A 26,148-nucleotide genomic window follows, 5' to 3' on the forward strand; every position below is an offset into this window, starting at 1 on the left:
CTTTCACCTTCCCACCATCCATTACTAGAAATTTTCCTTCACCTCGAACAGCAACCCTACACTCATTTCTTAACTTCCCATTGCCCCTTCCCCCATTTCTCTTAACCCATACTCTACTTTTCATCTTTATGGTCATCTTCTCTGATAATTTCTTTGTGTTTACTGTGGGGCTTAAAGTTAAACTGTTAAATCCATAACAATCTTGTTTTTCTTTGATACCAACTTAATTTCAATAGGACACATAAACTATGTACCTATACTCCTCCATCCCCCCACCTTTATATAGTTCTTGTCAAAAATTACATGTTTTACATTGAGTTCAAAACCACTGATTTGTCATTAGAGTTTGTGTATTTTATATCATGTAGGAAGTAAATAGTGGAGTTACAATTCAAAAATTATTGACTTCTATTTGTATTCCATTGTGGTCAGAGATTGTGCTTTGAATGTGTTCAATTGTGTTTTGTTTTGTTTTGTTTTTTTTAATTTATTGAGGCTTGTTTTATGTCACAGCATATGGTCCATTCTGGAGAAAGATCTGTGATCACTAGAGAAAAATGAGTGTCCTGGTGATTTGGGATGTAAGGTTCTATACATGTCTGTTAAAATTCTCTATATCTCTTTCTCCTTTCTGTTTCTCTGTTGGTAGGGCTCCCTTTAGAATCTGAAGTAGGGCAGGTCTTTTATTGGCAGAGTCTCTCAGCATTTGTTTGTCTGTGAAAAATTTAAGCTCTCCCTCAAATTTGAAGGAGAGTTTTGCTGGATAAAGTATTCTTGGTTGGAAGTTTTTCTCTCTCTGAGTTTTAAATATGTCATGCCACTGCCTTCTCGCCTCCATGGTGGCCACTGAGTAGTCACAACTTAGTCTTATGCTGTTTCCTTTGTATGTGGTGAATTGCTTTTCTCTTGCTGCTTTCAGAACTTGCTCCTTCTCTTCAGTATTTGAGTGTCTGATCAGAATATGTCTTGGAGTGGGTTTATTTGGATTTATTCTATTTGGAGTTTGCTGGGAATTTATGCTTTGTGTATTTATATTGTATAGAAGGTTTGGAAAGTTTTCCCCAACAGTTTCTTTGAATACTCTTTCTAGACCTTTACCCTTCTCTTCCCCTTCTGGGACACCAATGAGTCTTAAATTTGGACGTTTTATTTGATCTGTCATATCCCTGAGATCCTTTTTGATTTTTTTGTTTTTTTTTTTCTCCGTTCTTTCTTCTCTTCTTTCATTTTCTGTTCTGTGGACCTCTAGGATACTGAGTCATTGTTCAGCTTCCTCTAATCTTGTGTTATGAGTATCCAGAGTCTTTTTAATTTGGACAAAAATTTCTTTTATTTCCATAAGATCTTCTATTTTTTTAATTTAATCTTGCAATTTCTTCTTTATGCTCTTCTAGGGTCTTCTTTATGTCCCTTTTATCCTGTTCCATGGTCTTCTTCATGTCTTTTATATCCTGTGCCATGTTTTTATTCCTCAATTGTAGTTCTTTGCTTAATTGTGCCAAGTACTGTGTCTCTTCTGATATTTTGATTTGTGTGTTTGGGATCACGTTCTCCATATCGTCTGGTTTTATCATATGCATTAAGATTTTCTGTTGTTTTTGGCCTCTTGGCATTTGCTTTGCTTGTTAGGGTTCTTTCACATTGTAAAAAAAAAAAAAAAAAATATCAGTCTAATTTTTCAGAAATACAAGTTGGTGGCCTACACTTTCTCCAACTAACCAGTAGATGGCGTCTGTGAGTCACCTATACCCCTCAAGTCAGTTCTCTGCAACTCTGTCTCTGTGGTGCGTGGGAAAATGATTTTTGTGGGGTTCAGTTGGTGATCTCAGTTTGGGTTTGTTGTTGGAGCTGTCTGCCCTGGATGTGGTGCGTGTGTCTGGGTGGTTAGGCAGGCAGGGCAGCTTTAATATTCAAACCTCCCAGGTGTTCCCGGAGATTCAAGGCTGTTGTAAGAGTCTAAGCCTTCATTTCTGTTTTGCCCCAGATTTTCTCTGTCGCTGACCCACAAACCATTGGCATTGATGTAGCATCCCTGAGTTTTCCGAGCGGGTGCCCCTTCTCAGCTGTGATCTTCCAGGACCTCTGCTGAGGGAAGGCTGTGCTACGTCACTAGTGTGCTTCGTCCCTCAAGGGAAGCCCCGGGCCACCGGTCCACCGGGCCTTGCAGGGGCGCTCCCAGCCTGGTGCAAAGATTAGCCTATAATTCTTGACTGGTGTAAGTTCTGAATGAAAGGCAGGTAGTAGAGCTGGGCCCCACCCCTTTCCTCTTAGAGAAGAGAGATGTGCTAGGGGGATCTCATTAGCATTTCAGTTGTCTCTCTCTGGCTGTGCTATACCCTTGTCTGGGTTACAGAACTGGGAACTGAAAATGGCTGAGGCTTTCTCCACTGAGTCAAAAAAGGAACAGAGCTAGTCTGAGGCAACCCTCCGGCTCTCTAAGGTCAGTTGTCACCCAAAGCCTCTGTCTACTTATTGGGGATATGTACCTCATAGTGAGCAGTTCACACTTGCTAATTAAAACCCCAGCTGGAGCTCAGCTGAGCTATATTCACTTGCTGGGAGAAATCTTCTCTCTGGCACCACCAGGCTTTGTAGCTTGGGCTGTGGGGGAGGGGTCTCCTGATTTGGATCCACAGTTCTTACTTACAGATTTTATGCTGTGATCTCGGGCAATCCTCCCAATTCAGGTTAGTGTATGATGAGTGGACGGTCACGTTCGTCCCCCTGCAGTGATTCCGGATTATTTACTAGTTGTTTCTGTTTTTTTTTTTTTTTAGTTATTCCATGGGGACTACTTAGCTTCCACTCCTCTCTATGCCACCATCTTGGATCCTCCCCTGAGATCATATGTTTTTAAGGCACAGAAACTTTTTTTTTCTTCTTTAATGCAATTTTATTGAGAGATATTCATGCACCATACAGACATCTGAAGTATGCAACCAGTGGCTCACAGTATCATCACATAGTTGTGCATACATCACCATGATCAATTTTAGAACATTTTCCTTCAGAAAAGAAATAAAAATTAAAAACCCAAAACTCTTGATGGTAGCATGTCTTCAAGGAAAACCTTGACAGAGAGGAAATGCTAGTCTGTTTACCCATCATCTGTTTCAGAATAAAGCACATTTGTACATTTGGTCCTAAAACCATTGAATATTAAAAATAAAACTATGAGAATAGTTTTCACTGATCTGTATTCAGAGCCCAGTTGGTGGATTTTTGAAGACAAAAGGATAAACTTGCCCTGTTGACTGAGTTTCTCTGTGCCCTGGGGGTTAGCTGTTTTCCTGCCTCATAGTGGTATTGGTTGAGAATTAGTAACAACTGGGTGAATAATGATTTTGAAAATTGCTTTCTTGGATGCATTTATCTTAAATTTCTTTTTTTGAAAATGTACAATAACAGTCAGTAGCTCTTGCCAAGATACTGTGGGAGACCCTGTAAGACAAAGGGGTTTAAAGTGCTTTCAGTTGCAGAAAGAGCCTTCTGAAGGATTCAAAATTGATACTAGATCTTGTGAGAGGAATTTTTTTCCAATTTTCTAGGCTTCTGTGTGTGTATGTATGAATGTGTATATACATTTGTGTGTGTGTGTGTGTGTGTGTGTGTGTGTGTGTTATAAGCTATGTGCTGGTAGAACCTTATGATGGAAAATATATGTAGGAAACGTGCACTCCAAGTTAGAGACCACACAAGAGATGCCCTAACACATTTAATGCCCTAGTTACATGTATTCCACAGGTCCTGTTTTCTGGATAAACAGAATATCTCTCTTTCTATTCCAAGCACCCCCCCTCCCCCCAAACTTCTCCCACCTGGCCACTTCAATGGCACAATAAATGGAAATCTTATTTCTTGCATCTGCAGACCTATTTACCTGACTAAGCTTCACCCATGCATTTCCTGGGTCTACCTTTTATGAAATACTTGGCTTTCATCTCCCTGGCTTCACTGCCCTCAATTTTTTAAGCCCTCTCTAATCCTGCTCTCCATGTACTTTAATCTGTAATGGTGGACACTGCCATTCTGCATAACCTTCCATTCATCTCTCCAATTCACATTTTCTTCCATTATAAATTTAAGTCCCTTTCACAGTGTAATAGTGAACAAATTTAAAATAAAGAACTATTATCAAAAGCCATTTCTGCCAATTTAAAATGCCCTACTTATGGCTTTATCTCCTTTGCTATTCCATTATCTTGAAAACTTTAATTTAGTTTTTTTCTGTATCCATATGTGTATATATATTTATGTATTTTTTATTTATTATTAACAGGAAGGACGTCATAAATGTTTCCAAGTCCTTTCTGGTCTTTTATCTTTGGGATTGAGTGAACTGGTGATTTTTAAATAAGATAAGGCCTGTGTACATGTGTGTATGTATATTTGCACTTGTATAAAAATATATACACATATAAAAACACACACAATAGAAACCATGTGTGGCCTACAGAGCTTAACATATATTTACGATCAGGACCTTTACAGAATGTTTGCTGACTCCCTGTGTAGATTTACCTAGTTTAAAAGTGTGTCTGTTTTGGGGACCTCCACCTTTTCAAAGTAAGGCTCTTCATTGTGTAGCAAGTGTGACAGAACCTGGGCTGGCCGTTGGGGGTGAGAGTCTGGTGGTGGCCCCTGAGCCCCACGGTTCACTCCTGTGCCCCGTCTTCCTGTCCAGCAGTGGGATTGGGACTCTGAGATTCCAGACAGTTTGGGGAAAGTGTGCCTGCCTTTGGTGTATAACTGTCCCTTGGGAAATGCCTGCCTGCGAAACAGGAGGGGGCCTGCCTGGTAAGCTGCTGGTCATTTGAGAACATGGTTTTCATACCCTGGAGAGGATTTGGTGTCCTGGCTGGCCTGGGCATTTCTGCTGCGGGAACAGCAGTGGTGATTGAGGTATGCTTCCCATCGCTTAATTGAGGTGGGGAATAAAATAGATCATGGTTAAGAGGAAAGCATCTATTCAGAGGTTTAAAAAAATAGTGCCAGCGGTTCTGGTTGTTGCAGTGAAATCTTTAATTCTTCTTAAACCACTTTAAGCAACTGCTGAGGAATGTTACATCAACTGGAGAATTTTTGGTGTCATATTGCCCAGAACCAATATTGTATTGCTTGTGCAGATGGCCCTAAGATTTTTTGCTTTCTGCTGCTGGCGTCACTGGGATGCTTTTTGACTTTCTTAGACCTTAACCGCCTTGCTGTTGTGCTTTTAAAGCACAACACACCAGCTTCTAAGCTGCTAGATCACCCCACTTGCTCCGTGCCCCCCTCCCCATCCTCGTTCATATGCAAAACTTCTCTCCCCACTTTGTACCTCCCTAATAAAAGAAGATGAAAGTTAGGGACCTTTTATTTTTTTCTGGAAAGCCAAACAAAACAGAGCAACTTGTTTGGGACTGATATTATAGTGAGGAATCAGAGAAAATGTGAAATAAGGCACCCCCTCCCCAAACCCCTTTGCCAAGTCCTGTTTTATTGCAGACCGCATAAAATCAAAGTGCCTGACTGCAGGTGCTCCAAAGGCTGAAGGTCTCATGATTACAGCATGCTTTGGAAACTCATACCCACCAGATCTACAGTTAATGAAAATATTTGCTTTGCTTGATATAAGCAAAATTTATAGGCGAAATTTGTAAATAGGAAGCTCTTTAATTCTCTATTTTACCCTTCAACCCCAATTTCTGTTGTATCACATTGGAGAATTTTAAGTATTTAAGAAAATTATCCCTTTCTCAATAATGTTCTCTACTTATGTCTGGCTTAGTCATAATAGATGCATTTCTCCCTTCTCTGTTCCCATCCAAATTAAGGTACTTGAAGTCTGAGGTTTTTCTTATAGCTCAGAAACACCCCTGTGCCACCCCTTGTGGCATATCAGGCCATCCCACAACCATTCGACAAGCCTGGGTCAGTGATTTGGGCAGTATAGGGACAGCTACAGAGCTGTCCTGTGTGTGTAACCTCTGGGGCTAGGGGTGATTGCCTCAGCTCTTAACGAGTTCTCATCTGTTTCCTGCTCTTTCTTGCCTAATCATTGATGAATCGGATGACTGGGCACCCTTCTTGTAGATGCAGCACCTGCTTGTGTTTCTAAGGTGAAACAGGTGGTGTGGTGGGGACTGGTCATAACAACCAGGTATTGGAGCATGAACTGTCCTTTCAACTTTGACCACTGTCCTTAGAGCAGAGGGCTGTCAGTCCCAACGGGAGTTGGCATTTTGTTGTAGCCCCAGCTTCTCTATTTCATTGCCAAACATTCAAAGGGGAGGCAGCTGGGAAGCTTTTGGTCCTGCTGAATGACTTGGAGAGGCCCGTGGCTATTCAAATGGACTCTCAGGCAACTAGAGTTGCCTGCTTCACTCCCTCAGAGACAGAAGGTGCTTGTTCCAGTTTGCTAAAGCTGTCATTATGCAAACGACCAGTAATGGATTGATGTCTATAAAGGGGATTTATTAGGTTACAAATTCACAGTTCTAAGGCCATAAAAGTGTCCAAACTAAGGCATCAACAAGAGGATACCTTCACTGAGGGACACCTCTGTTAGCTGGGAAGGCACGTGATTGGTGTCTGCTGGTCCTTTGCTCCTGGGTTCTGGTTTCAAAATGGCTTTCTCCAAAATGTCTCTAGGCTTCTGTCTCTCTCAGCTTCTTGTTCTCTGAGGGCATTTCTCTCTAAGCATCTGGGGGTCTTCTCTTAGCTTCTCTGGCACAAACTTTGGGCTGCATGTCTTAGCTTAGCATCTTCAGATGTCTTTTTTTCTACATCTCCAGGCATCTGGGTGTGTGTCAGCTCCTGAGTTGTCTTAAGGACTCTGGTAAACTAATCAAGACCCACCTTGAATGGGTGGGGTCACATCTCCATGGAAATAATCTAATCAAAATGTCCCATCCTCAGTTGAGTGGGTCACAACTCCATGGAAACAAACTAATCAAAAGGTCCCACCCACAATAGGTTTGTCCCCACACAATTGCATTAAAGAACGTGGCTTTTTATGGGTTACATAACAGATTCAAACCAGCATGGTACTTATCTTGGGCATTTTCATGAATGTCCTTGTTTTTGAAAATTCTAGTGCGTTTCCTGGGAATTCTGTTTTTCCTCCAGATGCCAAACCTTTGGGGCATTTAGTGATAAATCTTTAGTTTCCCATTTGTTATGAATATGCTTTAAGTGTAGCTGGCCCAGGTGAGACCAAAATTGCCTTTTAACTATGGTACTTCCCTATTGCAGAACCTGTCGCTTTTCTGTTCACAGCTCTGCTGGGTTTGAAAGTAAGGCTTGATGAACCCGTTTCCTGGCTTGACTGGTTCTGGGGTACATAGCCTTTGTTTTCTACCAAAACTCTTTTATCTTTCATCCCCAGTTCTATCTTTGTGCTTGCTATTTTGTTTTGGTTTTCTTTGTTGTCAAATATCAGGGTGCTTGTTAACTCCATCCCACTCCCTAACACCCTACCCCAACTGTTTGATTTTTTTTGTTGTTGTTCAGAAAACCTTTTGTGGAGGGGCACAACTTTCCTATTTCATTGCCCCCAACCTATAAAACATGTGAAACGATGCAATTTGGAACTTGAAGGTTTTGGCCACATCCTTTTGAAGCTTTGTATGCAAAGATCTACAATAATTGAATTCCCACCTGGGTAGAGAGCTTTCATTTTTATTTTTTCAACTCTAGTCCTTGATTTTTCTTTTTTTCTTTTTTAATTCTTATTTTTTGGATTCAGGAAGGCATGATAAGGACCAGGGAATAGCTTTTGTCAGAGAGACTGATTTGCTTGTGGAAAACTTTATGTATCTTTCTAATTCTAGTGGACATAATTTAGAACTCTTAAATACTTTTTAATCATCAGGAGAGTGATTTACTTACTCTCTCTGCATATCCTCAATTGCTTCTTAGTACATACTGATTGGTTTGGTGGGGAAGAGCATGTCATTTGAATATTGAGGACTGGCTGTATTTTTCCGAGAGGTTGACCTGAGATACTTTGTTCCTTGCATGCTCTCTATACTGTGATTGTATCCTCTGTATTTTGGGGTGGGGATGGGGGGACTGCCTGTCCTAGAATGTTTAATTTCAAAATAGTAAGCTTCTTTGTCCCCAAGTTGCTAGAGATTGAATACCAAGGAGAACCTGCCCGATAAGCAAGCCATGCTTCCAGTCTCACAGCTGGGTTGGGGCTGGTTGGTTGTAGTGGGGAGCTGGGGAGTACCTGGGATGAGAGGACAGCTGTATGGTGCTAGGGAAGGATGTTAAGGCAGGCTAGACCCTCCCTTGAACATTGTTTTTGGAGAGGAAAGGTGGGAGGACAGGGCTTTCTGTAAAGGATCTTGTCATTTTAATCTATTTTAGTCATACCCATGTAAGGTCAGTAAACCCCCTTCCTTACTTTAGCTCAAATGAAAGCATCTTGCGGATCATCTGTGCTTGATCTTTACCTAATTTCCAATCAGTAGCTTTCTGGACCCATTCTTAGGAATAAAACCAAACGTCTTGCCAAAGTGCAGAAAGGGGTATCGGGCAGAGATCATCAGAGTTCACTGATGCTTGAGCAGTGAAGCTTGAGTTTTCCCTTGCAGAATGAAAGGTCTTAAGAGCAGTAGGAAAAAAAGTCATTTAAAAAACTAGGCAACACACACAAAAACATGCAGTCTTGTATTTGGGAATGATATTCTAAGAATGTAGTTCTTGGGAATTAAATTTGAATCTATTTGTAATGGAAAGTCTAATTTAAGGTATTCTCTCTCCCCCAGGAGGTGACTTGGGTCCGGAGACTTCTCCGGTCCTCCCCCCTGGCCATGGTGGCGACTCTCCAGTGAGCAGCCTTCCTGTGGCCGAGGACACCTATAGGGTGAGCTTGGCCAAAGGTGTCTCTATGTCTCTGCCCTCATCACCCCTGCTGCCTCGACAGGCTCACTCGGTGCAATCAAGAGCGAACAAAAAATCCCCAGGTAAATAAAGAACAAAAAATACCTAAACTAGCTTTCTCGGTGATATAAGTGATATACATATGGAAATTAAGTAAAAGAAATCTTCTGGGAGAATGTTTTTTCTTTGTTACAGTAATAAGTTACAGTAACTTCTGGCTGAAGGAAATCTTTATATGTATATACACATGTAGTTTGAACAGACTTGTCCCTTTAATTCAGCCTATAATCTGCTTTGACTGCCCAGGCTACACTTTTATGAAGATTCAAGAGCTTGTTATGGATACTAGTGTTAACCATCAATTTGGTTATTTCTTGCTCATGGATTAGGAAACACTATAATCTAAATTTATTGCAGTGCTTTTAAAGGTTATGGATATAAGCAGGTATAATCTGATGACAGTTTGTTTATATTACCAAGTAGTTTACATCATCCAGCATTTGAACAGCTATAAAATGTAATTGTTTTGGAAAACTCAGACTTGGAGAGGGGTGGGGGCAAGAGTCTTATAGATTATGTACTCTAAAGTATTTTGGCTTCCCTCATCTTTGTAAACATTTTGCGCTTAACATTACAAAAGACAAAAAAACACACATTACTTAAATTTGAAATGTTATGAATCAGATGTGAGGTGAGCCTTTCCAAAATGCCAATACCTAGAATCATAAAAGTTCTATTTCCTTTTAGGCTTGCTGAGTATTTGTTTACTAAAAGCAGGATAATTGGGGGCTTATTGATCATTTCCCAGTGCAAGGATTCTTCTCAATTACGCATACACATATTCACAATTGCTTTAAATTGTGCCCTGGGGCTGTGAAACTGGGATTTGTTTTTCTGGTGTTCTGAATGTTTGTATTACTTGAGATGTCCTATAGATTTTTTTTTCGTGAATGATTTAACGAATATTTGAGGTTTATGTGGGGGTAAAATTAAGAGGACAAACCTTAAGGCTTTAATGTTAGAAATTGTGCTATGAGTTGGTGTATGTCCAGAGTCTTTTGTTGTACTAAAATTTCCTTATTTTGGACAACATTGCTATAGTTGGGTCATTAGCTGGAACTTGGAAACGCCTTTGGTATGAAGGGATTTCCTGTGCCAAGGAATTTGACCTGTTTATCAGTATTTGGGGAAATTCCTGGAATGCCCTTTTTTCCCTCTTTGTCTTTCCCCCTCCTGCATATCTCTTTGTCAGATTTCTTCCCTTTCCTCCAATCATAGTTTCCACACTCTCTCTCTTGTCAGGTTATCCTGATTTTAATTAGTCTCTTCTTTTTAAAAAAAAATGCTCACAGCACTTTACTTTTTGTTTTATTATCAGCCACAATATTTTCCTTTTCCCCTTGAGTTATTGTGTATCTGTGCTCCTACATCTAATGCTTAAGAGCAGGGAAATGTCTAGGTACACCTTATCTCTGTTAGTTAGATAGTGTAGATGATTCTGAAGCTGTCTGGATCCCTGAGAGACCTCAGCTGAGGGTCATGCCGTGTGCAGATCTTTTTCCTTTTGAACAGTTATCCTTCCTGTCATCTGTGTGACTGCACATGAATTGATGTTGCTTGGACCTTAGGACTGAGGAACCCGAGAGGTCCCAGGGAATACTGCACTTCGGACATAATTTCATTATTAATAGTAAATGGAATGTTTAGAAGCATGGCAGGGATGGGACAGACCTTAGGCTTTAATGTTAGAAATTGTGCTATGAGTTAATGTATGTCCAAAGTCTTTTGTTGTACTAAAATTCCCTTATTTTGTCTTGGAGGGTCTCACCGAGGCCACGTGTAACACAGGTACCCGGGCAGAGAAGCCCCTACCTGCCTTGTCTCCTTATGCGTCCTGGCCATAGATACCCTTGGCTTTGAGAAAATAACCTCTAGTTTATTTTTCTCCATAGGAATGAAATTTATTTCTGCTAAATTCTTTGCAAGACCTTCTGAATAGAAGAGAGTAGTAGTTCTGCAACACTGGACCTTTTAATGGGTCAAAGAAAAGATCCTCCATATTTGATGTTTTGAGTCCAAATGGAAATTACATAAATGAAGCAGATACTTCTATAATAGAGCAATACTATATGCTGCCCAAATCTGTGCAGCAAGTGAGTGTCTCACAATGGTAATTTGGCTTCATTATCCTGGTGATTTTAATTTGAAAAGTAAAGGGCAAAGATGCTTAAAAATGGCAGCGACTCTGAATACATCCAACTGTAAACAATTTTCATTCCATAGAGTCTAACACATGCAGATTTCTATTTAAACCATATTTTTGGAAAAGTATCCAGAGCCCTAATGTTCTACCTGCCCACAAAAATAGCTAACATATGGTTGTGAACGTGCGCTGGATTTAAAAATATCCATCTATTTAAAAAACTAGCACGGCTGCTGGATATGGCACCGTAAATACAGTGTGTCCTCAGCACCTGTGAGGTACTGAGCCGTCCCAGAGGGCTGTGTCTTCAGGATTCAGTCATCACATCAGCCCTGAAATTACCTTGGTGGTTTTTGTTCTGATTTGTAAGAAAAGACCCCTTTCTTTCTCTCTTGTTTAAGAAGGTGCTTTAAAAAAAACAACAAAAGCAAACCTGTTTTACTTGTTTGGATAGAAACTCTTCACTAATTGATGCTAATCAAGAAACTGGCAGCTACTGAAACTATTATTCCAGCAAGGGTCAAATACTATGAACCCTTGTAATGAGGTGCTCTGAATAACACAGTCAGACATTAATGAAAATTTGTATATTAATACAATTGGTGATTATCTCCTGGACCTTTGGAACTCTGGGCCAGAGATAATTTCAGTAATGTGACCTTGCGTTTGACATGATTGCATTTCTTAAATTCTACTTATAGTGGTCTTTATTTTTATTTACACTACTGCCATCTTGCTTCACTTATTTTTTTCCATAGCTAGTCGGGAGATTCAGTTTTCTGATTAAAATTTTTGTTTTTCCTAAATGGGAAATTCGTTTTCTGGGAATGAAAGCAAGGATCAGTAGTCATTAAAGTAGCTCTGTAGCTGTTGCAGTTCTTTTTGGATTAAGAATTCATTAACATTTGTTATACATCCTTTTATCTTTCTGAGAAGAGGGAAAAAAAAACTCATTTCTTGTGGTTTATTTATTAGTAATATCATTACTTACTATATAGTTGGATTGCTTTTCCCAGATCATATTGGGTCCATTATCAAACAATCAAAAGGTAAAAGCATGCGTGAGAAGCAACTATTTTAAAGTACTGTGATGAGGTGTAACCCAGCTAAGGGTAAAAATTCAATACTGGAGCTCTTCCCCGGGAGCTTGCGTGGAGGAAGGTCGCCTGGGCAGTGCTTGCTAGTTCAGCCTCTGCTGCCTGCAGGTCCAGTTCTGTCTTCCTTGTTGACCTGACCAATATAATAGTTTTGAAAATGTTCTGATTGTCTTGTTCTTTAGGAAAGAAAAAAAAAAATCTTAGAACTGACAGGCTGTGAAGTAGAAGTCAGGCTGCCTCTGATTCTTGGACCATGGGTTAATGATGTCTGCCGAGGCTTTCCCTTTCCCCACCCCACAAGGGTGGAATTTGTAGAAAGTTTGAAATTCTCGTCATTGAGAATTATTATTAGCATTTGATATATTTTTTCTACTCTATTTTGGATCAATATCTGCTTTCTCTGTGTCTCATCCACTTAAACTTGAGACCACACTATATCCCCTTCATTTCACGTTCTGCCTGCCTTTTTCCACTTACTATTATATCATGAGCAATTTCAAGTTTGTTTGAAGAACTCAATATTTAACGTCAGTTGAATTCTAAAGTTGATTTAAAAAAAAAAAACAACTAATTTCCAATTGGATACTTGTGTTATTTTCCAGGTTTTTTGCTCTTAAATTCCTGATACGAATATTTTTGTTTAGTAGTTTTTGCACATGTGTGGAATCTCCTCAAGGGTGGTAAGTTCTGAGAAGTGGAATTATTGTGCTAAATGGCCTGCATTTATCAAGATTTTTGATAAGTATTGCCTGGCTGCTTTCCAGGAAGACTGTATTGATTTCACATTCCCTCTAGCATTCTTGTAGAGGCTTCTTTTTGAAGTTCATATTTTGTGAGAACAGTCTAAATGGATGGTGCTTTGTCGAGTCTAGAGGGTGTAGACAACTGAGAATTAGTAAGAAGACGCGTTCTGTAGCCTTCTTCTTTTGAACTTCCCTTCCGTCTGCACTTCTCAGACAATTTCCATTTTCTTGCTTTCCACAGTTCCGTGGCAGGGGAATTATCACAGCAGAGTCAAATAAAGTTCATGGTCAAAAAGACGCTCAGCCGGCTTCCACTTCTAGCTATGACTGCAGTCTTTATGACACGGTGAAGATCATGGAGGAAATGTTAGAGTTGAAGAGGCACCTCCAGGCCTCTTTGCTGATGTGGAAGCAAAGACCTCTTGGTCATTACAGAACTTGGCCAAATCCTCCCAAGTTAGTGGCAGAGCTTGACCTAAAGCCCAGATTCTCTAGTCTCTCTGCTCCAGCACGTCCTCCTGTGTCCATCATTCCTGCCTGGACGCTGTTGATGTGTGAGCTGTAAATGATGGGAGTTTGTGTTCTGGCTTCAAGCACTGGAGAGGACATGGGCTGAGGAGGGCTGAAGGTTGTGTGCACAGATCCATCTGGGAGGCTTCATTCTTGGGGGATGGAGAATAACCCAGGAAACACACAGCCCCACTTCTCATAGGACCAGCTAGTTCTAGTCATCTTGGGATATTGAGTTTTCACTTTGGAGTGGTCAGGGCCACGGTTAGGAATCCAGCCTCCAGCAAGGACAGTTCCTCCTGCTGTGGTGAACAGAAGAGTGTTCTTGTATCCTCTGAAGACTCGCTAATTGGTAGCCTGCTCCAGGATTAGATGGCTCTGCCTGTGTCTTACTGCTGTGCCCAGCTGTGCGCAACACACACACAACACAGACCTACTGTCTCTTCTGCTTAAAATGTATGTTCACACATAGAATCGGTGAGTGGGCACTTGTTCTACTTTCAACCGAAGGTCTTTTGAGTGACACTTACTCCACTGCAGAGGAGTCCTGGTTCACTCATATTCAATTGGCTGCACTGGAATCACCCCAGGAGTTTTAAAGAATACTGATGCCTTAGTTCCACCCCCAAGATTCTGACTTAATGTGTAGGAGGTGTGCCCTGGAGAATATGTAGGTATGGACTGGCATATATTTTATTTCCTGTGTTTAAATATATTCCTTTGCAGTTAAAAAAAAGTTGTTTTGAAACCAATAAAATGTAAAGCAACATCAGTTGGTGTGTAAGTTTTCACCAAATTGTCACACTTTTGAAAATACTTTGCTTGATGCTCTCCCTTCCTAACCAAATCAATCTCTCCTAAAACTCATGTTACTACAGAGGATTATTGTAGGTGTTTATGAATTTTATTGAAAACTTACTCAATGAGGGGAAAAGCTTCCCAGGGATTCTAATGCATAGCAAAGTTTGAGAACTACTGATACAGAATATGTGATTGTGTTATAAAATTCCTTATTGGTGCAGGTTAGTGTTTTTACAACATTGTGCCATCATCGCCACAATGTAATTTTGGAACATTTTCGTCTCCCCTAAGAGAGAACCCCATACCCATTAGCAGTCACTCCCTGTTCCTCCCACTCCCAAGCCTCTGGCATCCACTAAACTACTTTCTGCCTCTATGGGTTTACCTATTTTAGACATTTCATTTGAGTGGCATCATGCAATGTGTTGTCTTTTGTGACTGGCTTCTTTCACTTAGCATAGTGTTTTCCAGGTTTATCTATCTTGTAGCGTGAATATAGTTGGGGGCCTTGAAAACACATCCTTCAGGCAGTTTGCCAGTGGCAATGGGACATCTATATGTAACTGTTAAAATGAATAGGATTTCAATATTTCACATACAACTGTGTGTGATTGGTTGAAAATACTACCAGACATGTGAGTAATTTAAATGTAATGGCATCTTAGAGTTATAAAGCTAGGAGCACACCTTTCCCGTATCTTGAGATACTTTAGTTAAGATCTGACATCTCTCTCAGGGTTTTGCTATCATCAGGCAGTGAGCAGGAGTGAAGGCGAGTGTTTTAGACTGGGTTTGTCAGCAGCCTTCCCATCCCTGCCCTTCCATGCTCTTGTCAGTCTCACCTTTTCTTGGGCTTTCAGTGTTTTTGCTGCATGTTTCCCACCACCTGCAGTTAATTATGAGTGGAGTTTTCATCCAGTCACACTTTACAGCAGTGTCAGCTGCACCCTGTGGTGGTGTCAGATGGCAGCAGAACAAACCCAGTGCCATGTTCAGAAATGAGTGTTTTCCCCTCAAAGAAATAGATGGGACAGGAGCAGTGGTGGCAGGAATTTCTTCTTTTTGATCATTTCTCGTTCACAGAGAAACAAGAAGCCACAGAAGCCCACGGACACTATTATGTCTGAATTTAACATTAATGAATGTTAGTGTAAAATAGAGATAGGGAGGAAAGACTTGATGTTTCAGCTTGGATCCCAGATTTGCTGTGAAACGAGTCTGTGTGTGTTGGCAGAGAATGCTGGGTATGTTCCAGGCAGAGGGGCAAGCGTGGGCAAAGGCCTGGAGGCGGGAAACTAAAGTGAACATACGATGATGATTTCTAGAAGAGAGACACTTGTCTGAACTAGAGTGCCTTACAAAATGGGAACTAGTGCCTTCTTGGAATTCATTATGGGGACCTTGAGCACTGAGACCAGTAGACTTTGACTTTGGGTCTTATCTAGCATGGCTAACAGTGTTTTGCATTAGAATCTTCCAGAGTTCTAAGAAACATAATTTAGGACACACTCTTCTGAGGAGATAGGATTTTCATTTCACTTTCATCATTAACAGATTCATCCTCATTGGTCACAATTAGGTGCTGAGTGGCAGGTAATGTGGCCACTTCTTGAAGACCCTGGGTGAATAAATTATGCTCAACACATCAGGCACTTGGGCGACTAGTATTAGTTAAAGTCAGTGACCCTGATGCATTGACAAGTCCCCCCTGTCTTGAGCAGATCGGAGGTGGAATCACCTCACAGCTTTGTACACTTGGGTGGCTTATAGGTGAGATAGGTATAATGATGTTGCTTCTCTTATGGGGCATAGGAAATGTAAATGAGATGTTGACTGTAAAGTGTAGGGTCTGACACGCAAGCCCTCTGATGGTGGATGCTATTTCCGTGTTGCCGTTTGCTTTGGAATTCATTTTCAGCTTCCTTCATCTGACTAGGTGGCCCTAAATGGATTCCCATGGTATTGGACCCTTCCATTCTTTGTCCTCAGCCAGATGCCCTCCAGTGTGGTTCCACCCTCAGATCTGTATGTTTCCTGTCAAGCACATGTCTCCTTGATGTGCCACGCTGGCCTCCTGGAAGGCTTTGTTCCCTGTGAGCAGGACATGAGTGCGGTGGGGCATGGAGGAGGCTGACGGTCGTGGTGCCACCCCCAGCTCTGCCACCAACCACTTGTGTTATTCATCTCCTCATGGTTTGCACTTGATTCATGTGAAGTGATTAACATCTTAAGTATTATAAAATTGCCCTGTAAAGGAAGCTATCTCTTAGAACTGATGATGTAAGTGAAAAGGTCTCAGAAAGTCATGATTCTTAGGAGAAAAGAGAACTTCAAGTAAACCAAGAGGGGGTGATGCCTGGTGGTGCCTTGCCTCTGTTATTTGTGAAGCCCCCATGTGGAAATGAGAAACAGTGTTTCCTGGAGTTGATGGAAAATAAATGCTTCAACTAGTTCCAGATTGGCTCACCAAGCAATAAGAAGAAAATTCCAGTTGAAGTTGTGCAAATTTCAACTTTCTATACGAGGCTCCACATAAGAGCAGAGTCACAGAGTCGCTCCCTACACAGGTGAGATACAAAGTCAGCACTTCAGGCAGAAATCTTTGAATCAGGTTACCCTTGAAACTCCCTTAAATGGCCCATGGATGCTCTATGCAGACATACAATTTCTGGATGGCATAGCTGTTTTTCTTCCACCCTTGGAACAGATCATTGTTTATTTGCATGAGCCTCAGATGAAGTAAATAGCTTGTGCTTATGGCTACGTTATACCAGAACTACATTTCTTACTCACCAGAATCACATCTTGTGAGGATTATGTAGGGCTGAGATTGGCTGAGGAAATAGATGTGTCTCTCATGCTACACTCAGATCCTTCCATGGCTGATCACACTTCCTCCTTCATTCTTGCAGAGAATGTGCCCAGTAATGTGCCCGGGTTACAACTCTACAGTAACTCCAGAGGAAAGTGTCATTTGAGAAAATGCCGGGAAGTCTTATGTCCATTTCTGTCTTGGAGAGTTTGCTGTTTCACAAGGACATTCTGGATATAATTCTTGGTTATTGAGTGTCTTCAGTAATTAAAAGAAAATACATGCCTGTACATCACAGAGTCTAGTGTTAATATTTGATATGGAAATTAGAGGTCTGGAAGTGAGGTTTAACAGATGAGCAATCTCCTGTTGTGTCAATTAGAAGATGCTTGTGGACTTTGAGCTCTGATATTTCATCTTTATTAAAAATTCAATAGGGTTTCCTTTATTAAAATATTTTACTTTTACAAAATAATTTGCAAAGCATTTTTCTCAGTTATACAGTTCCTCTGTATACAGCCAAATGTATGTACTCCAAGATTTGGATGGATTTGCATACACTTACATATACACGTATTAAAATTTGAATAGTTCATGCAGAATGGATCGTTTTTTTTAATGTTTTGTTTTGTTTTGTCTAAGAGGTTGTGAGGTTCAAGCAGATCATATCTGCAGTAGGTAAATTTTAACTTCTTCCCTTGCAGTTTTCCAAACTGAAAAACCCCACCCAGCCTTTGTAGTGGTGTGGGAAATTTCTGGCCCTAGCAGCCAGACTGACCCGGGTTCAAATCCTGAGTCTGTGTTCTTAGTAACCGTGTGATAGTGGAAATTCTCGACTAACTGCTTTGACCCTTGGCTTCCTCATCTAGAATTGACAATAAATTATCTACCATATAGGTCTTTGTGAAGATTAGAGAGAATGTTTGCAAAGTACCTGGCTCATAGAATGTGCCTGAGAAGTGCTGCTGCTCCCTTGTTATATCAGACCAGCTCCCAAATCTGAGGTTGAGTAAATTGCTCCTTCTCACTTGTGCTGGCCTCCCTCATGTTTGTCTTCTTTTGACATCGGTCCTTTTCTCCTGACCTGGAGGAAGGGGCAGCCACCGCTGCTTCAGTGTAGGAACCTTTAAAATCTAAATGTTGATACTTGGATTTGAGTTAGTAAATGTTGGTGAAACTAGTACAAATCAACTGTTGGTATCTGTGGATGAGCTGACCCAGCCACACCTTCTGGAGGGTCTCTCTAGATATTTAATTGCTTTTCATTTCTTCTAGTAGGTGTTGCTCCCAGCCAAATGTCTTGTTTGTTTATTCTTTGTCCTGTTGCAGCTTTTATTGAAAGTGAGGAAGATCCATTGGTGAGAACACAACCAAATTTTGGAGGAGTGTGAAAAGCAGTTCACAAGAAGTGATGCTAAAGATTTGGGGGATGAGGGTGGGGAAGCATCTGGGCTCTGGTGTGAGGTGAGGGCAGGTTCTGCTGATTGGATAAAGATGCCTGAGACAGTCACCTGAGCCCTGTAGGAGTCTCAGCTGGGGAGAAGTATCTCAGGAGAGGTCAAGGAAGTGTGCATTAAACTGTTTCAGAAGACTTAATATTTACCCCATTTTAGGCCTTACTTTATACTTTATTTTTTCTTATACTTTGTTCCTGCCTTAAAGCACCATAATCTCACCTGTAGCCTGAAATCCACAAATCACCTTGACTTATTGACAAAGTAGTTTTCTGTACAACATACAGAAGGGGGAGAAAGACCTGTTGAGTCCAACATGTATTTTGCTGAAAGAAATTTACCAGCAGATTGCTTTAAGAGAATCACATTTTTATTTGCATTCTGACAGTCTTTGATTATTTTGGTGGTTTACCGTCCCTATTTTTTTTTTTTTCTTACAAACTGGAAATTCTTAGGTCATTTGCCCTTTGCCATTTAAAAACAAAATCCCTTGTTATGCAGTAGTGCTTTCGTGAGCTCTTTCCCCTCCAGCTCTCATAGACTTGCTGACAGTTAAGTTGGCAAGAATCTCTTCCAGGATCCCTGTCATTATAAAGGACACTGTAGGTGGATGTGACTGTTTTTTGGTGATCTTTATTTTTCCAGATGGCCTCAAAGGTACTCTGAATTACTTAAATCCGTCTTTCATTCACCGATTTCTTGAGATTCCATAAACATTTGTTTTATACAGAGTTGTTGATCATTGGCTGTGTATTGGGCTCTGGGGTAGAGGTGAGGTGTTTATGAAGATAAATGAATATGTGGCACAAATCTTTGGGAGTTCCTAGTTTAGTGAGAGAGATGACTTAAAATATTGAGATATCTAAAGTGTCGTGACATCACAGAGAACAGCAAGAATCTCTTTGGGGTGACTGGTAAGGTACCCTGTTGATGTAGCCTTGAAGGGGGTTCTTAAGGATGAGTAGGGGTTACAGGGCTGCCTGGAGCTCTCAGGGGTGAGGTTGGGCAGGAAGACTGTACAGTAGGAAAAGAACAGGCCCAGGTCACATCTGGAGGGCTGTGGTGGCAGTCACAGTAGAGATGAGGATGGAAATACAGTTGGAACCAGGAAGGATTTTTTTTTTTTTTGCAGTGGATGTCGTTTAACTGTTTTTAAGCAGAGGGAAGATATAAATAAATGTGAATTTAGGACAGGCGATTTTGGAGGTGAAGAGATGGGTTGGGTCTTATGTAATGATTCAAGAGCGCTGGCTTCAAGATGTGGCATCTATAGCAGATGCTGTAGAGGGCAAGTAAGATAAGGAATGAAAAGTGTGTGTTAGCTTTTGGAAATATAGTATTTGACCTTAGAATGTGGTCTGTGAGCTTTTTGTGGCAAGGCCAGATAGTAAATAATTTAGGCATTATGGTTTATGTTGAAATTATTCATCTCTGCCATTGGAGTGTGAAAGCAGCCAAAAATGATATATAAATGAATAAGTATGACAGTGTTCCCAATAAAGCTTTATTTATAAAAGCAGGCAGTGGATCAGATTTAGACCATGGGCCATGGTTTGCCAACCTTCATCTTAGAGGAAAGGAAAGGGGGGCTGGAAACTTCGTATTTACTCAGTACTTGGTGTGTGCTAGCTAGATGCTTTACATTTTTAACCCTGTGAGGCAGACACTGGCTCCACTTTGCAGTTGATGAAACTGGAGAGCCCCAAGAGTTTGGATAACTTGCCTGAAGCTAGTTAAAGACTGGCTGGGATTTGAACCTCAGTCTGATTCCAAAGACCTCACTTCACTGCTGTCTGAATAGCAGCTTTAGATCAGACCACTCTCAAAAGGTACAGGTGGCACAGATGCCATCCAGCTGTGTGGCCACTGTGGTTCTTTACCTGGCCTTCATGAAGCAGTGCTTTTCCTGCTTCACCCCCTTCCTCTAGGGCAGATATCAAGTGACTGCCAGGAACACAACCTGAATTCTTTAATATAGATGGTAAAAGGATTCTCCTGTATGTGAAGGCATCTTTCAGTTACCCTTTGAGCCTTGGATGAACTATTATTTTCCAATAAACTTTTACTTTTAGAATAGCTTTAGAGTTATAGAACAGTTGCAAAGACAGTACTGAGAGTTCCATATACCATGTACCCAGCTTCCCATTATTAATAAACTACATTTGTATGATGCATTTGTCCCAGTTGATGAACCAGTATTGATACATTTTTATTAAAGTCTGTATTCTTTAGTCCTAAAGTCCTTTTTCTGTTCCAGGATCCCATCCACGCTACCACACTGTGTTTGGTCATCATCTTAGGCTCCTCTTGGCTGTGATGATTTCTTAGATCTTCCTTATATTTGACCTTGACAGTTTTGTTTTTTTTTTAAATTCAGTTTTATTGAGAAATATTCACATACCATACAGTCATCCATGATGTACAATCAGCTGTTCACAGTACCATCTTATAGTTGTGCATTCATCACCCCAATCTATTTTTGAACATTTGCCTTACACCAGAATCAGAATCAGAAGAAAAAATAAAAATGAAAACAAAACAAAACAAACAAAAAAATCAGAACACCCCCCCCCAATCCCACCTTATTTTTCATTTAGGCTTTTTCCCCATTTTTCTACTCATCCATCCATACACTGGATAAAGGGAGTACGATCCACAGGGTTTTCACAATCACAGTGTCACTCATTGTAAGCTGCATTGTTATACAATCGTCTTCAAGGGTCAAAGCTACTGGATTGGAGTTTGGTAGTTTCAGGTATTTACTTCTAGCTATTCCAATACATTAAAACCTAAAAAGTGTTATCAATATAGCACATAAGAATGCCCACCAGAGTGACCTCTCTACTCCATTTGAAATCTCTCAGCCACTGAAGCTTTATTTTGTTTCATTTCGTATCCCCCTTTTGGTCAAGAAGATGTTCTCAATCCCACGATGCCGGGTCCAGATTCATCCCCGGGAGTCATATACCATGTTGCCAGGGAGATTTACACCCCTGGGAGTCAGGTCCCACATAGAGGGGAGGGCAGCGAGGTTACCCACCACGGTGGGTTAGTTAGAGAGAGGTGGCCACATCTGAGCAACAAAGAGGCACTCGGGGAGACTCTTAGGCACAATTATAAGCAGTTTTAGCCTCTCCTTGCAGCCACAAGCTTCGTAGGGGCCAGCCCCAAGACAGAGGGCTCAGCACACCAAGCCCTTGGTCCCCAATGTTTGTGAGAACGTCAGCAACAATCCAGATGAGGAAGTCCCAACACCTCTGCATCCTCCCCCAGCTCTTCAGGGGGGCCCCGAATATATATTTTTATTCTCCACCCAAATTACTTTAGGATAGGTTGCTATTTCATTCTAATCTATACAGACCTACCATAGCTCACTTCCTATCCAAAGTTTCATGTAATTGTAGTGTTTGAACAAACTGACTGTAGAAGTTACATTGCTTAGAAAATATAGATCCTACACCAAATAAACATCTCTTCCCTTGGTTTCACATGGAAGTTGAAGTTTGAACACAGTCAGTTTCAACCTTTACCCTTTGGCCCGATTTGCTCTCGTCTTCACCAGGTCTGGTTTATTCATATTTCTAATTGAAGTCTGGGCTCTGTTTCATCTTTTTTTTTTTTTTTTTTTTTTAAAGTTATTGTATGTGTAAATACTGATATTCATATCTGCTGAGCTCTATCTCTGAGTTTCAGGTGTAACACAGATACCCAATGTTCTAGAGATCAATCTATACATTAAGGGACCAACATCTCAGAGTTTGGAGATAGCCATTACAATTCAGGAATAGATTTGACTGCTGTAAGAGCTTACAATCTAGGGACCATTACAATAATCATTTCCCTTTTAGGCTGTGCTCTAAGATTCAATTCTGAGTTTACACATTGTAGTTAGTCCATATTGGTGAGGCATTATAGTGTTTGCCTTGGTTTCTGGTGTAGTTCACTTAACATGCTGTCTACAGGATCCATTCACCTCATTGCGTGTCTCACAGCTTCACTCCTCATAGTTGCTCAATATTGCATTGTATACATATACCACAGTTCACCATTCTGTTCTTCAGTCAGTGTATCGTTAGGCCACCTCCACCCTTTGCAAATCGTGAATGCTGCCTCCACGAACACCAGTGTGCAAATGTCCACCCATGTCTCTTCTCCCGGATCCTCCAAATACACACCCCACAATGAGATCGCAGGACCCCATGGCCCCACATACTCAGCTTCGTGTGGAGCCACCACGGTGACCTCCAGAAAGGCTACACCATTCAGCCTCCTCATCAACAGTAAATAGGTGCATCCTTCTCTCCCTGTTTTTCTCCAGCACTTTTACCTCTATATTTTTTCCTACAATCTTATAGAGATATCTTCACATAACATACAACCATCTACAGTGTACAATCAGTTGTTCCCAGCATCATCACACAGTTGTATATTTATCACTGCAGTCAGCACTTGAACATATTGATTATGAAAAGGTGTTTTTTTAATGAGTAATAAAAAATAAAAATAAAAATGTCATACAATAGAATATAATAGTAAGGACAAAAAACAATACCACTAGCAAGAATCTCATATCCCTCCCTTATATCCCCCTCTCATACACATTTAACTTTGGTATATTGCCTTTGTTACATTTAATGGAAGCATACTGGGATGTTACTGTTGACCATAGACTCCAGTTTGCTTTGATTATGTTTTTTTCCTGAATACCATCCCTTTTTCAACAACTCTGCATGGTTGACATTCATTTGTTCTCCCACATGTGAGAACATCTTTATATTTGTACATTTAGCAACAGTCATTGGTCACTCCAGTTTTTGCCAAGTTATACAGTCCCAGTCTTCATCATCTATCTTTACCTGTGGTGTCATACATTCCCCTATCCCACCTCTTTCAGCTTTACTCACAGACATCTTTGTTCCATGTACTTGTAATATTGTTCTACCATCACACAGTATTATGCTATCCATTTCTGGATCTATACAATCATTCCTGCTGAACATTTCTGTAGTCCTTCAGCATCAAATGCCTGATCTCTGCCCTCTTTCTGTCTCCTGGTAACCTGTGTTATCAGCTTTTAACTCTCAAAATTTGCTTATTAGTGTTATTTCATATTAGACTATACAGTATTTGTCCTTTTGTTTCTGGCTAACTTCACTCAACATAAAGTCCTCAAGGTTCATCGACGTTGTTGTATGTTCCATGTCTTGGTTCTGTCTTACAGCTGCATAATATTCCATCATGTGTATATACCACAGTTTGTTTATCCACTTGTCCGTTGACGGACATTTGGGCTGCTTCCATCTCTTGGCAATTGTGAATAATGCTACAGTAATCATCGATTTACAAATGTCCATTTGTGTCTTTGCTTTCAGTTTCTTTGAGTATGTGCCTAGCAATGGAATAGCTGGGTCATGTGGCATATCTATACTTAGCTTCCTGAGGAACCTCCACACTGTCTTCCAGAGCGGTTGTACCATTCTACATTCCCACCAGTAATGAATAAGTGTGCCTCTTTCTCTACATCCTCTCCAGCACTTGTCATTTTCTGTTTTTTTGGGTAATGGTAGGTGTGAGATGGTATCTCATTGTGATTTTGATTTGCATTTCCCTAATAGCCAGTGAGGTTGAGCATTTTTTCATATGTTTTTGAGCCATTTGTATTTCCTCTTGGGAAAAGTGTCTGTCCATGTCTTTTGCCCATTTTTTAATTGGATTGTTTGTCTTTCTGTTATTGAGTTGTAGGATTGCTTTATATATTCGGGATATTAAACCCTTATCTGATATGTGGTTTCCAAATATTGTCTCCCATTGTGTAGGCTGCCTTTTTACTTTTCTAACAAAGTCCTTTGATGTGCAAAAGTGTTTGATTTTGAGGAGATCCCATTTGTCTATTTGTTCTTTGGTTGCTCACACTTTAGGTGTAAGGTCTAGGAAACCACCTCCTATCACAAGATCTTTAAGATAGTGCCCTACATTTTCTTCTAAGAGTCTTATGGTCTTAGCGCTTATGTTTAGGTCTTTGATCCAATTAGAGTTAATTTTTGTATGGGGCATGAGGTAGGAGTCCTCTTTCATTCTTTTGAAAATGGATATCCAGTTCTCCAAACATCATTTATTGAAGAGGCTGCACTGTCCTAGCTGATTTGGCTTGACTGCCTTATCAAAGATCAATTGTCTGTAGATGCGAGAGTCTATTTCTGAATACTCAAATTCGATTCCGTTGGTCGATATCTCTGTCCTTATGCCAGTACCATGCTGTTTTGAGCACTGTAGCTTTGTAATATGCTTCAGAGTCAGGTAGTGTGAGACCTCCCACTTCATTCCTCTTTCTCAAGATATTTTTGGCTATTTGGGGCACCTTGCCCTTCCAAATGAATTTGGTTATTGGTTTTTCTATTTCTGCAAAGTAAGTTGCTGGGGACCTTGACAGTTTTGAGGAGTGTTGGTTAGGCATTTTGTAGGATGCCCCTCTTTTGTTATATGTCTGATCTTTTTCACATGGTTACACTGGGGTTCTGGGTTTTGGGGAGGAAGAGCAGAGGTAAAAGTTCCTTCTCTCCACATCATATACATACTATCAGCATGACTTATTACTTCTGATGTTGACCTTGAGCACCTGATTGAGGTAGTGTGTGATGGTTTCTCCACTGTCAAGTTACTCTTATTCCTTCTCCCCTTTCCATACTACTCACTGAAAGGAAGTCGCTATGCACAGTCCACACATAAGGGTGGGGAGTTATGTTCCACCTTCCTGAGGGTGGAGAAGCCACATAAATTACTTGGAATTTGTCTCAGGGGAGATTTGTCTGTTTTCCTCCATGATTTATTTATACCGGTATGGACTCAGGGATAGATAAACTTTTGATGTTGTATCTCTAGGTGACGCAGGACTCCACTGGCCCTTCTTTTGTTGCCTTGTTGGCTCTAAATTGTACTGATCAGTTTTTGTAGGGGCTGAGTATGAAAGAATCAGTACTCTTAAGTCCAATAGGCAGTTGCTGCCTCGGCTGTTTAATCCCTCAGTACAGACCGTTAAGCATATGTGTGTTACCTGAAACCTTACAGAAAAAGTATTTCTGGACTTCAAGCTTTGTTGTGCAAACTGTTACTTTGATGATCGAGAAACTTTTCTAGCTGGGTGTGCTTCAGTGTTTAGTTTGAAATTCGCGGAAGCAGCGCCACCCTGTGGTAAGTGCAAGATGAGCAGCGTATTCTATGAAGGAACAGTTCCTTCCCAGTCTGTGACGGGCACCTGACCGCATGCTGTCTGGTAGTCCAAGTACTTTAAGAAAGGAAAAAATATTTTCAGTTCTTAGAGAATAGGGAAGTGCCTTCTGGCTTTGACTTTTTACATGACAAAGTAAATGCTACATAAAAAGTAAATGCTTTAAAGTTAAAATTCTGAATGGTTAGTTCTTTTGGCATAGTAAGTTTTAATATATATCTTGATGTGTTTTTTCCCCCCTGATAATTTAGAATTGTTCATTAGCTGAAGTATAAAAGTGGAACAAGTTGGAACTCCGTTTTTTCTGGAGATACTTTTCTTTGGATGTAGGCACATTGGGGAGCTTTAAAAATAGTTTCATTCTTCTTTACCCAGGGGTTTAAGATGTTTTTGCAGGCAGGCTGAAGATGTTTAAGCACATGTGGAAAGTAG

General features: G+C 40.6%; 1 protein-coding gene across 12 annotated transcripts in view; it reads left to right on the forward strand.

Annotated features, from left to right (window-relative positions):
* TANC1 (tetratricopeptide repeat, ankyrin repeat and coiled-coil containing 1) overlaps positions 1 to 26,148 on the forward strand; it is a 250,240-nt gene that overhangs the window by 126,301 nt on the left and 97,791 nt on the right. For all 12 annotated transcript variants that reach the window (XM_037848509.1, XM_037848510.1, XM_037848511.1 and 9 more), the window contains one exon: positions 8,757 to 8,954. In XM_037848509.1, the coding sequence (XP_037704437.1) occupies positions 8,757 to 8,954 (198 nt within the window). The remainder of the gene's footprint in view (positions 1 to 8,756; positions 8,955 to 26,148) is intronic.

The sequence above is a fragment of the Choloepus didactylus genome, chromosome 9 (assembly GCF_015220235.1).
Source record: "Choloepus didactylus isolate mChoDid1 chromosome 9, mChoDid1.pri, whole genome shotgun sequence".
Classification (NCBI taxonomy): domain Eukaryota; kingdom Metazoa; phylum Chordata; class Mammalia; order Pilosa; family Megalonychidae; genus Choloepus; species Choloepus didactylus.